General features: G+C 41.7%; 1 protein-coding gene across 4 annotated transcripts in view; it reads left to right on the forward strand.

The window, feature by feature from the left end:
• The first annotated feature begins 669 nt into the window (after nt 1-669).
• ppp4r1 (protein phosphatase 4, regulatory subunit 1) overlaps nt 670-15,571 on the forward strand; it is a 65,670-nt gene continuing 50,768 nt past the window's right edge. Inside the window, exons 1-3 of one of the 4 annotated variants that reach the window (XM_078397474.1) lie at nt 706-726; nt 1,007-1,051; nt 7,630-7,765. In XM_078397474.1, coding sequence (XP_078253600.1) covers nt 720-726; nt 1,007-1,051; nt 7,630-7,765 — 188 coding nt within the window. In that variant the 5' untranslated portion in view covers nt 706-719. Of the gene's footprint in view, nt 727-1,006; nt 1,052-2,273; nt 2,362-5,545; nt 5,632-7,629; nt 7,766-15,571 lie in introns of those variants that run through there. The other 3 variants (XM_078397477.1, XM_078397475.1, XM_078397476.1) reach the window with 3 other exon arrangements.

A 15,571-nucleotide genomic window follows, 5' to 3' on the forward strand; every position in this document is an offset into this window, starting at 1 on the left:
AGATCAACAGAAACAAAAGCGTCTACTCACACTGCCACTGTTCCGTTTACTGTACTGTAGGTTACAAGATCAAGCTAGATAGAAGGCCAGTGTCATACAACACAGAAACAGATCATTTTCCCCACTGTGTGTACACTTGCTCTGATCATTTTGAATGGGGAAGTGGGATCAATAAGCCATATGGCCTGCTCCCGTTCCATTTGTTGGTCTCAGTGCTTTCTTTCTATACCTCAATAATTCAGAGGATTATGTCAAGAACTTCTCTCCTGAGATGCTGCCTGACCTGCTGAGTTACTCCAGCATTTTGTGAATATGTCAAGAACTATTATTTGTCATATGCACTGGAACAATATCATTCTTGCTGCAGTTAGAGTGGCACTGCTGGTTTACACCATCTTTGGTTTACACCGAATACTGGACGTATCTCAGCGGGACAGGCAGCATCTCTGGAGAGAAGGAATGGGTGACCTTAAGGGGAGTCTGAAGAAGGGTCTTGACCCGAAATGTCATTCATTTCTTCTTTCCAGAGATGCTGCCTGTCCCGCTGAGTTACTGCAGCATTTTGTGTCTATCTGCGTTGATATGCTACCAGCTTCAGGAGATAGGACCATTTCTCATGCGCATTGCGCGCCGTCCGGCCGGTCCTGGCGGAGACGCAGGCGTTGGTATGTGGAGCCCGGGCTCGGGGAGGGTTTTAAATGTAGGACCAGGGGGGCAAGATGGCGGGTAAGGGAGAGCTGGCTACTCTTTATTTATTTAATTAATCTTTACACCGCTGTAGAAACTATCCGTTCGCTCCCACCTTGCATGCGCTAATTGCGGTTTTATTTTTTTTAAATCTACAACTCTATGTTGTGATTTTTTTAAATAAAGTTTAAAAAAAAGCCTCTTAGAGGACCAAAAAACTCAGTGGTGAAATTTTGTGGAGTTTTTATTTTCTAAAATCTCTTATTAGTTTCAGGCTCGGTTTTTGAGATTATTTTGTTTTCCACCCGATTTGTTGCAGATTTGTCGCTGGTGCAGGAGGAGCTGCAGGAGGATCTGGACGGATGTGAGTGGGGCCGGGCCGGGGATCAGGGGCGGGGTGGGGGCCGGGGGTTTGGCCCATGCTGGGATCTAACTACAGGTGGGGGTCACAGGGACTGGGTCGAGGGCCGACCTTTAGGCTTTACCCCACCCGGGTACTCCCTTGCTTGCTCGACCCCTTCTTGCCGAGGGCCGTCCCTTCTTCCTGTCTCTTCACTCCTCCACCCCCCGGGGACTCTCCACGGCCTGAGGGATCGACCCCCGGCCACTCCCCTACCCTTCCTTCCCCGGGCCAGAAGGCCGCTCATTTCCCCCGACCCTTCCATCCCCCTCCTGGCCCGTTTCCTCCCCGGGCCCGAAGGCCGCTCCCTGCCCCCGACCCCTCCCTCCTGTCCCGAGCCCCCCGGCCGAGAGGCCGACCCTTCCCCTTAGTTGAATCAAGGCCAGGGATGGGGAAAAAGCAGGAACGGAGTACTGATTGTGATTGTCAGCCATTATCATAGTGAATGGCGGTGTTGGCTCGAAGGGCCGAATGGCCTTCTCCTGCACCTATTTTTCTATGTTGAAGGCCGCTCCCCGGGCTCTCCTGACCCGTCATCTCGGGCTCTCTCTCTCTTCCCCCCCCCCCCAATGGGTTTGACTTTAGCAGCCGGCGTCGACTCCGAGCTGGAGCAGAAAATAAACCCGAAAACGCCCTAAAAACAAATACCACCCGACCGGTTGCCCGGGAATAAGATTCACGTTGTCAGGCACAGTGCGAGCGAGCAGAGGTGTCGAGACGTTGTCACCTTTCAAAAATGCTTCAAGTGTTTGGTTTATTGTTTTCAAGGGAATGTAGTTGGCAGAAGGAGGGGAGTTGGAGCTGAAGTACAAGGAATTAGGAAATATATATATTTAAAATAAGTGTTAAAGCTTAGGTTTGTGTTAAAAGTGGATCATTTTGAATATAAAGTCAGTAGCTGCATTTTGAACGCGAGGGTTCTCTAATCGGTTAGCTGAAGTTGTCTGCTGTCACATTGTCTTCCTGTTGAAAATGTTTGGTGGAGTGTAATTGTTTAGCACGGTTTGCCCAGCTTGATGCCTACGTTGAGTTGTGCAATGAAAATACTTTTCAGACCACTGGCATCCAGTTGATTTATTTCGCTCCCTCCGCTTATTTTTAAGGTGCTGCCTGACTCCATGCTGGGTTGCCGTTTTGTACCTACGGGTGTCATCCAATATTTTGTCCAAGTGTCCATTTTTCATATGTGACTTGGATGGTGAGTGGCAGCAGGCTGTCCAACTGCATCACAGCCCAGGCCTGATCCTATCCTCATCTGCTGTTGCCAGTTTTCAGTAGGTAACCAGTCACAATTAATTTTCCTTCTTTGGCCCAAAAGTAATCAGTTACAGCAGGGTTTTTTTTTGTTGCCTGTCTGATTTGTTAAAACAAAGACCTGAATGTGTTGTCAATGTGGTAGAAATTCCAACAAGTTTCATAGAAGAAATTTAGGAAATTGAGATCACTTTAATTGTTTTTTAAAATGATTTGACATAGGCTGTCAAAATGACAGCAGGAATTGTCAGCCCTGTAAGGAAAACATTAGTGTATTATTGAATGAATGAATATTTTCATTTTTTTAAAATTGAGTAAGAAACTAGTGCAGTTTGTTATGAAATTTGAAATCTGTGCATCAACCATTTGTTAGTGATCACTGATTTTTGATTGTCTGTCTCATTTCATCAAGTGGATTGTCTAAAATGTATATACACTAAGTCCTTGCTATTTACGAGAGTTAGAACAGAATTCACACAGATAAAGTAAACATGAATGTATTGAGACCAACTGATGTTACCATTAAGGATGCAATGTATACAGCAGCCTGTCCTTCCATGAATCTACCAATCTGCATAATATTTCAGCTTTGCTACAACCACAAACCATCCATAGTCCTGACCCTAGCTCTGAATGTGCGCTTGGCACATACTACTGGTTCCAAAATGAGCCTGAAATCCATCTACATCCCTGACCACTGGCAATTCAGACCTTGACTTCAGCCGCACATTCCAGATCCTGACTCCAACTGCAAGCCTACTTGCATTCCTGACCTCTGTTGTTCCCGATCCTGGATGTATATTATTGATATTTCAATATTTGCCAGCACGACATCAAAAGCAATCTGTCTCAATGCAAACAGGATTCACTGGATATAATAAGAGAGAATTCTGAACGAATGCACTATGTTTATTTGTAAATAATGCTTTTCAAAGGTCAATGTTGCGAGTACATAGATCCGTAAATAATGAGGACTTAGTGTATAGTTGATCTTATGTTTTGTGTGCATTTATTTTTGATAATGGGTAGTATTTATTTGCATAAAACATTTTTTTAATGAATCGCATTGGTGTCATGATCTGTGCATCTTCAGTGGCCAATGCAACTTTGCCTGTATATACAGGCAATGTTAGAAGCAACTAATATTTGTTAAAAGGAATGTGTAGGAATACAGTTGTTGGACCAAAAGATGCATTTGTTTTCGATCAACCTAATTGTTACATGAAAGATTCTAGATGGAATGAGTATTGTTGTATGTTATCCACAGAAGCATTTTTGAATTTAATGTACAAACTCGGGTGTTAGTTATAACATGGTCATATTTTTAACACTTTAAAAGCTTGCTAAATATTTATAAAATTTATGGAAGTGCTGTAGAATGAATCTTTGTTGTACGAGCTTGTGAATCAGTGGACCTCAGATTTGCATTTGATTTTTCTCTACTGGTGATTTCCTGTTATCAGCTAAGCCATTTTGGGTGAGGCACTGTGTAAATTACAAAAGTGTGGATAACTTGGATATAACTGATTCGATCTTGTTTTGCACAACGCTCCTTCAAGTGGCATTGGCAGAATCCTGAAATATTTCACCTTTTTTTCAACTTTTACCAGAGATGATGTATAGAATTTCTTAAACTGAGAATCAGTTTGAAATATATGGGAGATGAGCATACAATGAAGGAAATTGCCTATAAATTGGAATCCTTCCTTTCTAGGTAGATAAGGGAAAGGAGTTTGACTGCATACGTGCTTTGTGGAATAATTTCAGGATATAATTCTGTGAACCTAGTATTTGTAGTCAGGCAATTTATGTGTCTCTAGATCTATGTGAACGCAAGCTTTTTGCATGAATATCTGAAAGTTTTCAGTTTTTGACATATGGATATAGGAGATGGACATGGTGTAAAGTACAGATCAGCACAAAAATCATTGCATGGACAGATTTCTCTGACAGTAGATGTGTGGACTGTTACCTCACAATTGAGCATTTTGTTCCAACTTGAGTTCTCATTGATGATTGTGAGATAGTGTAAATGGCTTTAGGAATGGCATGGCATGGACACAGTGGATTTAAATCTATGAAAGGCTTTCATCACAATTGCAAATTCAAGCATTTCCTATTGGCAATTAACTTTCCAAGCCATTCATTGCCCTAATAAAGTCACTTTGAAATATCTTGGGATGGTGTAGTTAATAACTACAATGGCATGATAACAACTTATTCAAATAAAAATCTTCTAAATTTTAGTGGACATTTGGGAAAAAAAGGGGTACAAAAACCTCTTGAGAAAATATTCAGGACAACATTGTTAGCTTTGCCTAAAAGTGAAAAAGCCAGCCATTTTGATGATCAGTCGGGATCTATTGTAAATGCGTTTTAGGGTGCTATTTTAAGATGTAGCATTTGGTCATAAGGTAATAAGTGACAGGAGTAGAATTAGGCCATTCGGCCCATCAAGTCTACTCCGCCATTCAATCATGGCTGATCTATCTCCCTCTTAACCCCATTCTTCTGCCTTCTCCACATAATCTCTGACACCTGTACTAATCTCTGCCTTTAAAATATCCACTGACTTGGCCTCCTGTGGCAAAGGATTTCACAGATTCGACACCCTCTGACTAAATACATTTCTCCTCATCTCCTTCCTAAAACAACGTCTTTTAATTCTGAAGCTATGACCTCTAGTCCTAGACTCCCACTAGTAGAAACATCCACTCTATTCAAGCCTTTCACTATTCTGTATGTTTCAATGAGGTCCCCCTCCAATGAGTACAGGCCCAGTGCTGACAAATGCTCATTGTAAGTTAACCTACTCATTCCTGAGATCATCCTTGTAAACCTCCTCTAGACCCTCTCCAGAGCCAGCATATCCTTCTTCCAATTGGTGCCCAAAATTGCTCACAATATTCCAAATGCGGCCTTAACAGCACCTTATTGAGCCTTGGCATTATATCCCTGTTTTTGTATACAAGCCCTCTTGAAATAAATGCTTTCTTTATGTCTTTTATGAGTTTGCTTTCTTTATGTCTTTTAACTCTTCCTAAAGGCACTACACATTTGATGATGAACGATGTAGGAGACATTGAAATTCCATCGCTGTTTTTCTACGGATCATGGGCATTTACTACGTTTGAGTCAATAGAGAACACCAATTGAATTCTATTATGCATTCAGCTGGTTCTAATTATCGTTCCTCTATATCAATATTGAGTGTGGTCCGAAGTGCTTATTGCTCTGCAAAATTAGGAGCAGGTGCTCAATGTAGATCTTAGTAACCAATCGGTTCCAGGGTAAGAATGATTGCAGGTATGGGATAATTAAAACTGTATGCATACCAAATTTCCATATTTTACAGATATGTACATGGGGCATTGGTAAGGTGACTTTTTTGTTGCTTGGATCTACCAAGAAACTGATGGTTTTGCTGCCAGGGAGATTTTTGTTCTGCAATGTAGTTAGAGAGAGAGATAGGTCACCTGTAGAAAGTTTCAAGGTTTGTTCTGGGATGATTTGACATGCTAAATTGCTTGGTATGTTATTGATATAACATGAAGGTTTTCTTATCGGAATTATTGTCCAATCTCCAGGCATAATGGTAGTTGCTGTTATACCTCTATTATTCCCTCTATTCAATATTGAAGGCTACATTCTTGACAATCCAATAGAAAGATTTTAATGAGATAAAAGTTAGGTCTGCAGCTCCTTAGCCAACTTCTCTAAACTGAAAACCACACCCCTCTCGACCTTGGCTGAGACAGGAATTTCACACCCTTTTTTTCAGACCTTTAGCATTCTCTCAGACTCTTCAAGGTCATATATGATTAATGCTGGCAAGTTGTTTAACATGAAGTCTTGCCATCCTACTCTTAACCTGGCACCCATCCAGTTTCTGGATGGTAATCAGGCAGAAACAACATTTTTATTCTGGTTATTCCTGGTCAGTTCAGCATCTCTACAGAAAGGTCCTTTGTGCGCTAATTCTAGACAGCAGTTTATGTCAAGAGTGCTTATCTGCATTTGCAATGGATGTGAACTGGAATAATGAAATTCTTACTTGCTACAGCTTTAAAGCCACATTAGATGCAATAACAGCAATCAATACGATACATTATCAGTTACTCCAAGTAAACTGGATCATGGTTCAAAGGCCAAAGTATAATAGAGTAGCTATAGTCATGGAAAGTCCATAGTGGTTCGAAGGGTTGTTGTTAAGCTTGTGCAGGGTGGTCCAAGAACTTGATGGTTAATTGGAAGAAGCTGTTTAGATCCTCGGGCTAAAGGTTCTTGAGCTCCTGTAACAACATCCCGATGGTAGCAGCGAGAAAGTATTGACTAGGGTGGTGTATGACTGATATTAGCTGCCTTTTTGAGGCACTGTAACCTGTAGACCTGTAGATCCCATACCTTGCCCCCCCCCCCCCCTCCTTAAAATGGCGCCAAAATATAGCGCCTCTTGCATGCGGGCTCAGTGGACTATTTCTTTAGACTTTGCAAATCGGCGATTGTGCTTGGGTTTGGCAATACTTTACTGGACTGTATGTCAGAAAAGGACAGCATGGTGGCGCAGTGGTAGAGTTGCTGCCTGACAATGCTTTCAGCGGCAGAGACCCAGGTTCGATCCCGACTGCGTGTGCTGTCTGTACAGAATTTGTACGTTCTCCCCGTGACCGGGTGGGTTTTCCCCAAGATCTTCGGTTTCCTCCCACACTCCAAAGACGTACAGGTTTGTAGGTTAATTGGCTTTCTATAAATTTAAATTATCCCTAATGTTTGTAGGATGGTGTTAATGTATGGGGATCGCTAGTTGGCGCGGACTCGGTGTGCCGAAGAGTCTGTTTCCGCGCTGTATCTGTAAATGAAACTAAAAGAATTTCACCTGACAGTAAAAGCACCATTGAACCACCTGTCACCTCAAACTCTTTATACTGGCTATCCTCTCTCTCCACCATCAGTCCTAATGCAGGGTCTTGAAACGTCAATAGTTCCTTACTCCTGACCCAACCTGTTGATTTCCACCAGCAATTTGTTTTGTGCTCCAGGTTCCAACATCTGCAGTCTCTTGATAAACTCCACATTTTCGTTGAGTTTGTCAAGTTGGTATAGTGATAAAAGCCAACACTGCTTTACAGCCTGTAGCCCCTTGAGTTTCTGTATCTACTGTGAACAGGCAGGTGGTTTATAACTTAATGTAGATTTTCCTGTTTATCAGCACTGTATATAAGGAATCATTCAAATTTACATATTAAACAGGTTGCAATTACAAATAACATTTCTGATGTCTCTGCCAGTTGGTGTGGATGACTACAGCTCAGAGTCTGATGTCCTTATTATACCTTCAGCCTTGGATTTTGTCTCTCAAGACGAGATGTTAACACCGTTGGGCCGACTGGATAAGTACATTGCTAGTGAGAACACATTTAACAGGTATGATGTGGAGGTGCATTTATGCAGAAAATCTCTGAACTATTTATCCTCTATTTTAATCTTCTGTAAATTAATATTTCTGTTTCAATAAGCAAATTTTATACCCCAAAATTCTGAATCGTGTTAGGTGGCTATGTTAGAGTTAATTTAAAATCCATAAAGGCTATAAAATTAATCCTTATTTGGGGACTTTTGTGGGGAACGGGGTATACAGTATTATTTGGGTATTGCATGGTTAAGATAAAGCCTACTTATAAAGCACTTGTATTCAAAACTCCCGTATATAATATTTTTCATAAATAACTCTTATTGCACATGATCTAATACCATAAAATCTGATTCTGCTGTCAAACCATAAACATAAGCAATGTTTCTATTTTACATTATGCATTTGTCAAATGGGCAACTGTATGGGTCGTACTGAGTAATTATAAGCAGGCATATTTAAGTTCTCAAATGTGGGGTCTCAACCCGAAACATCGATAATTCCTTTTCCCCTCTCCACAGATTGTACTTGCCTGCTGAGTTCCTCCAGTAGTTTTTTTTTTCTGCTTTAGATTCCAGCATCTGCAGTCTCTTTTCGCCAGGTTTAGGTTCTGGTCTGTGTGGTGTTAATTGATCTTGACTTCTGCAGTTGTGGGGCTGTTTGATTGGGCTTGACATTACTTTAGGGAAGAGCAATTGTCGACTTTGTTCTACAAATCCCTGTTGGGAAACATACTTGAGTGAACATTGAGGAAAGAGGGGTTCATCCCCAGTTATGAAGCATGCCTTGATTGTAACATAAAGCCTAGAGTGGGGATTGTTGTTTGCAATGGAGTCTACATCAATTAACTCCATTTGGGAGAGTAGCAAGGTTAATTGCGGTTCACCTCTGATTGTGTTTAGATAAATTTCCCAGCATCTTATGGCGGATAGCATTTATATACTGATTTGTCACACCCGTTTTTTATGAAAAAGAATTGCATTAGAGACTAGTTTATAGTAGGTGCTAATTTAACAACTGTGGGAGGACTGTGAATGCAGTTTATTCTCGTTCATTGTAGTCGTCTAGTTAAGTGAAGCTGGCATTGCTGAATTTGTCATTGAGGCTCTATTTTTTCCACTCAACCCCATTGATAATTTGGCTCACCATTGCTCTTCAGTGAAGAAAAGAATCTAACAGGAAGGATAAAAATTTATGAAGACTGCATTATTATTTAAAGTTTAATCAATACCTGAAAGCTTATCACAGTAATGGAGTCTAGGAGCTGAGGGGAAGTGAAAATATTTGAACCTTTGCTCTTGTCAATCTATACTTGGCTTCTGACTTTGGGTGTATGTGATGTGTTTGTGTTAAGTATGTGTGTGCAATTAACTTCAGGAAAATATAAACCTGCATGTAGAAAGCACCCAGTAGCCCCTCAACAAAAATGCAGTGGATGAAGAGTGCCAATCCTTGCTCTTTTCCTTTGTTGTGTAGAATGTTGGTGCCGCTACTGAAGATTTCTGAAGTCTTCTTTCACATATTCAAAATCATGAAGGGTAACAATATCATTTGGAGTGTTAGAATTCAGAAACCTATGTAAAAAGCAGGAAAGGCCCATGCAGGAACAGTCTTTATGACCTGCCCTGACATGGAGTTCAATGTACAGAAACATATCCTGTTGTGCTAGACTCCTCGGCACATATGTAGAAGCATATTTCTGAGACAAATACAACCATTCATTAATTTGACTAGATGTTAACATTGTAATTTAATTTTCCACCTAATGATCTTTTGGAGTTTTAGAAAATCAGGTTAGATTTTCAGTGAGCTGAGCACTTACTCTGTCTGTGACACCAATAGCAGTGGATCTGCCACTGCCAGTTGCGGGTGAATATACTGACACCTTTCCACGTGCTACCAAATTGCAACGCAACTTTGATTGAAGTAGTTATGCTGTCTTCTGCATAAAATAGTGACACTGGGTGCAGATTGCAAAATATATTTTCCAAATGCAGTGAAGTAACGTTGTTACAAAATATATTTGGGGGAGGAAATAGCATTAGGAATGATTCATTGACGTGCTTAAAACCTTCCTGTAATAAAATGCAGCATCTCTTGCCTCTTGGGAATCCCTCACCCAAAGTTGAGAAAGTAATGAGAATTTTGAAACCATGCATCGGGAACACACGACGTGCATAAACAGGCAGAGGAGCACAGCGTCTCATAGTCTGTCCACTGGTCATTCTGTAGACGCAAGGAACTGCCGCTGCTGGTTTATAACAAAGATAGACACAAAGTGCAGGAGTAACTCAGCAGATCAGGCAGGATCTCTGGAGAAAAAGGATGGGTGACATTTCGGGTCGGGACCCTTCAGTGTGAAGACTTCTCCGGCACTTTATGTCTATCACCTGATCACTCTGGTGGGCAATTTGTTCTTGCATTGGCTTTGAATTAATTCGGAAATGACAAAATGACAGTGGAAGCGATGTCATTGATTCTGATATTGCAACGACTATGGGGGAAAATAATAAATGTAACCTTAAATGAACAAACAAGGCAGTACAAATGAAATAATGGGCTTGCATAAATTATAAATGACAAAAAGCGTGTATCTGAGAACATTTCCCCCGAGGAGCTCTACTAAACTAGTCACAAAATACTTATCAAACATTGCCCTTTATTTCCTGCAGCTGCGCCAGTTTTGGATCCGAGGTTTTTCATGACATCCCCAAGTACTTGGCCATCAATTAAGTATTCTTTCAAGTGTAAATACTACATAGGAAACATGGCAACCAGATTTTACCAAGCAAGATTTCACTATAGCAGCAATCCGATATTGAATTGATAATCTGTACTATTTCTGTCAGTTGCATAAATATTAGCTGGGGCGTGCTGTTCTTAGAAATGGTGCCATGAGATTTTTTGTGTCCACTTGAGACAGCAACAGGGGCAATGATTTAATGGTTCACCCAGAAGCCACCATTTAACACCCACTCAGTACTGCATTGGAGTTTTAGCCAAGGTTCCGTTCTTCATTCTCTATAATGTAATTCAATTCCACAACCAAATGACTCGAGTGCTATATGGAGTCAGAACTGATGTATCCCAATTACATTTTCATTTTTGAAGCAAATTATTTTGCCGCTCAGACTCTTGCATTAATATATTCCTTTATTCATCCCACACCGGGGAAATTTACTGTGTTACAGCAGATAGCAAAAGATCATTCATTATAAATAAAAGATACATAAATTGTCATCAGTTTCCGTGTGTTCTTAGCTGTTATTGTTAACTCGTCTGCTGGGAGCAGTGCTGGTTGTGCAGTCTCACAGCAGCGGGAAGGAAGGACCTCCTATATCTCTCCTTTACGCACTTGGGATGAAGGAGTCTGTCACTGAAGGAGTTACTCAGTGCAGTGACAGTGTCCTGTATGGGGTGGGAGTCGTTGTCCAGCAGCGATGTTAACTTTGCCATCATCCTCCTCTCTCCCACCATCTGCACTGAGTCGAGGGGGCAACCCACGACAGAGCTGGCCTTCCTTACTAGCTTGTCGATTCTCTTCCTTTCCGCCGCTGAGATGCTGCTGCTCCAGCAGACCACTCCATAGAAAATGGCTGATGCAGCTACCGTGTTGTAGAAGGTCCTTAGGAGTGCCCCCTGCACTCCAAAGGACCTGAGTCTCTTTAGCAGATAAAGTCTGCTCTGGCTCTTTCTGTATAGCGCATTGGTGTTTTCGGTCCAGTCCAATTTATTATTGAGGTAGACACCCAGGTACTTATAAGAATCTACCCTCTCGATGTCCATTCCCTGGATGTTCACCGGTGTCGGGGGGACCTGGCTGCGCCTGCGGAAATCTACCACCATCTCCCTAGTTTTCCCCGCATTGATCCCGAGGCAGTTCCGCTGGCACCAGTCCACAAACTCCTTGATCAGTTCTCTGTGTGCCCTGTCATCGTCGCTTGTGATGAGGCTGACGATGGCAGAGTCGTTAGAGAACTTCTGTAGATAGGAGTTTGCAGAGCTGTGCCTGAGTTCGCAGTGTACAGGGTGAACAAGAATGGAGCTAGCACTGTCCCCTGCGGAACCCCTGTGCTGCAGACCACCATGTCTGAGACCAGGTCCTTTGTCCTCACATACTGTGGTCGGTTGGTGAGGTTGTCCAGAATCCAGGATGTGAGGTGGTGATCCACTCCTGTGTACTCCAGCTTGCCCCCCAGAAGCCCCGGCTGGATGGTGTTGAATGCACTGGAGAAATCAAAGAACATGATTCTAGGCTTCTCCAGGTGTGAAAGAGCTCTGTTCCATAGGTAGATGATGGCGTCCTCCACTCCGATGCGAGTCTGGTAGGCGAACTGCAGCGGATCCATTGATGGTCTCACCAGGGGGTGGAGATGGGCGAGGACCAGATGCTCCAGTGTCTTCATCAGGTGTGATGTCAGTGCCACCGGCCTGTAGCTGTTGAGTTCCTTCGGGTGCGGCGTCTTTGGTACCGGTACCACGCAGGATGTTTTCCACAGCTGTGGAACTCTCCCCAGTTTCAGGCTCAGATTGAAGACATGCTCCACTATTCCGCACAGCTGGTCTGCACAGGACTTGAGGAGCCTCGAGCTGATGCCGTCCGGACCAGCCGCCTTCTTCGCATTGATCTTCCTGAGCTCATTTCTCACCTGGTCTGTGGAGAAAGTCTATTGAAACATCAATAGTATAAAGTTAACTTGTGCCACTAACTTTAGGTCTTCTAATCAGCGGTGGCATCTTCGCATTGTAATGGAATCTGTGCAACAATTATTTGCCCTGGACTTTGCAATGAAATGTTGTCAGGTCTGCTTGGAACTGCTGTCATTTCCCACTCTGACTGCTAGCAAGTTCAGAATGTCTTGTGTATATGTGTGTGTTTGTGAATGCTGAGATATGGAACCTCTGACCGCAAGTCATTGCTGATTTTCTGATTCATGTTGATTTTATGGCATCCAATGCAATAGTAGTAATTTTCAGCAATTGTCCAGCATTAAATGGACAGTCTGCCCAGGTGACGCTTGACATATAGAACCAGGTGCAGGAACATAGTTTATTCTCTTCAATGGAGAGGAACAGATGCAAGGGACTAACGTATCATGTTTGAGTTGTTTCCCTAATTGTTAAAGTAAGGGGAGGTTGTTTTAAGTTGTGGAAATGTTAATCATTTTATCAGTTTGAGTGTTTTGAATAGAGGAAAAAACATTCAAAAGAATTCAAAGTTTCGTAGAAGTTTTATTTTTGTGGATGGGCTTGTTCTGGCTGTACTACTTGTCGGACGTGTGTCACAGGACTTCCCATCACAGTGCAGATGTTTGCTGCCAATGATCAAATCTGCTCTATCCAGAAAACGCAATAGTTAAGTGCAAACATGGCAACTTGCCACCAGCCCTGAAATTTAACAGATTACCTGTGCGGTTGGAATAGCACTGTATTGAACACCCATTTTATAAAAAACATTAACAACATTGTTCTTGTTGTTGATTTCTCCAGTGTTTCATCATTATATAACTTGAGTTGTTATTAATTTTAAAGGAACTCCTATGACTTTAAAGTCATAGGCTTGTACTGTATGGAAATGGGCCATTTGGCCCACCACATCCATGAGAATAATCCCATTTTCCAGTACTTCCGGCAGTTGGCCCATTGCTTTCTATGCCATGGCGATTCAAGTGCTCATTAAAACACTTAAATGCTGTCAATGATTCTTCCTTCACCACTCCCATCAGACAGATGCACCGCAGAAAGCATTCTGTCGAGAAGCATCACAGCTTGGTTTGGGAACTGCCTTGCCCATGACGGCAAGAAATTGCAGAAAGTTGTCGCACTGCCCAGTACATCACGTAAATAAGTCTTTATCTACACTTCACACTGCCTTGAGACAGTATCCAAAATATTCAAGGATTACTCCCAACAAGATCAGTATCTCCCATAAGGCAGAAGATGCAAAAGCTGTAAAGTACATACCACCAGATTCCAGAACAGCTGCTCCCTGCTGTTGTCAGGTGGACCCCTCATAAACTAGGGATATATTCCCAATCTCCAATCTACCTCTTTGAGGCCCTTGCAGTTTTTTTTATCTGTAGCTGTAACGCTATATTCTGCAATCTATTTTCTTTCTGTTTTTCACTACCTGTTGCACTCTTATTGTTTGCTGTCAATTGTGGATGATTTACCTGGATAGCATGAGAATAGCTTTTCACTGTATCTCATTTCTGTCAATAATATACCACTACTAATGTATTTCAGATACTCGCCACTCACGGAATAGAAATCGGCCTGCTCATTTCCCTTTGACTCTCTTAACCCGTGCCTTAAAAATGTGCCCTCTAATTTTATCCATCCATGAGATGGGGGGGAGGGGGTTACGGAGGAAAAGAGTACCTAAAGTCTACCCTCTCTGTACCTCTTGTAATTTTATATATTTCAATTATGTCCCCTCCTAATTTCCTCTGATCCATGGAAAATACACCTGGTTGATTGAATTAGTGGTCCTTATCTTTTGGACCTGCCTACCATGTGGGAACTAGTTGAAGGCTTCACTGAAGTCCATGTAAACCCTATCTCCTGTACTGCCCTCATAAATACAACTTTTCAAACTAGTCGATTAAATTGATCATACAGTATCTCCCCTTGTCAAAGCCATGTTGTCTATCTCTGATTAGTCCCTGCTTTTCCAACTGATCATTGATCCTATTGTATGAGCTTGTGAGTGTATACTGGAAAGCAGTGTTACTGATCTGCAGTTTTCCTTGCTGAAAAGCAGTTCCACTTTGTCTTTTACCTTATATGTCTGTGGAAGTGCAACTCTGACTCAGTATTAGGGTAGTGGCTAACAGATAGCAGCTAAAGTAGAGGGAATAAAACTTGAAGAAACATTGGAGTTATTTTCATTTCCGGTCTAAGCCTTTAAACCTTGATGTGTGTGTAATATAGCATAAAGTGGTACAAAGGCGTGGTACAGATCTGCATTTAGGCTTCTGCTAATCTGCTTTCTTCAGTCTGAAGAAGAGTTCCAACCCAAAACCACACTCATCTGTTTTCTCCAGAGATGTTGCCTGACCTGCTGAGTTACTCCAGTGCTTTGTGTCTGCTTCAGTATTGACCAGCATCTGCAATTCCTACCCACACATTTTGTCTGCTGGGAGATATGGGATGGCATGTAGCAATCATTATGGGAATGTTTTCAAAACCCAAATAGAATAGTCCCAAAATGTTCAAAATGTATTAGTACATTTGAGATACCTATTTGATGTGGGACTAGGCCGCTGTATGGTTTTCTACACCAGAGCCTAGCATGTCGTCACTAAGTGTTGTAACTTCGTGATAAATCAGGTAAATCCAAGTACCTGATTTATTAGCAAAACTGATGTCTTTTTAATGTCACCAGGATTCTGTGAAATGTATTACTTTGAAATACTACTAGTATCAGTTGATGAACACCTTTTTTTGTTCATTTCGAAGCAGAGCATCAAATCAGATTATTTTACCGCATTCCTGTGCATGCTTGTTTGTGGTAAAGAAGATTGGGAAATTCTCTTATTGATTAAATAAAATGTTTAATATTAAGAATAACTTTGTTTATAGAGGCTTCTTCATTTAAAGCCTTGCAACACATAGAGACTATTCATCCAATTCTATTTTCAGCTTTCTAGTTTGTTGCACTATGCCATTAGTGGAATGACATTGCCCTGACTCTGCTTTCTGAGAATGTGAAGACCTGAAAATTATTTTGAAAATTAGGTTTAAAACCAGATGCTGCCTTTGCCTATTGCTTCAGTATAATGTTTGGACTTTGCACGATATAAAGAATATCTTGCTTC

This window comes from Rhinoraja longicauda, chromosome 4 (genome assembly GCF_053455715.1).
Source record: "Rhinoraja longicauda isolate Sanriku21f chromosome 4, sRhiLon1.1, whole genome shotgun sequence".
Lineage (NCBI taxonomy): Eukaryota > Metazoa > Chordata > Chondrichthyes > Rajiformes > Arhynchobatidae > Rhinoraja > Rhinoraja longicauda.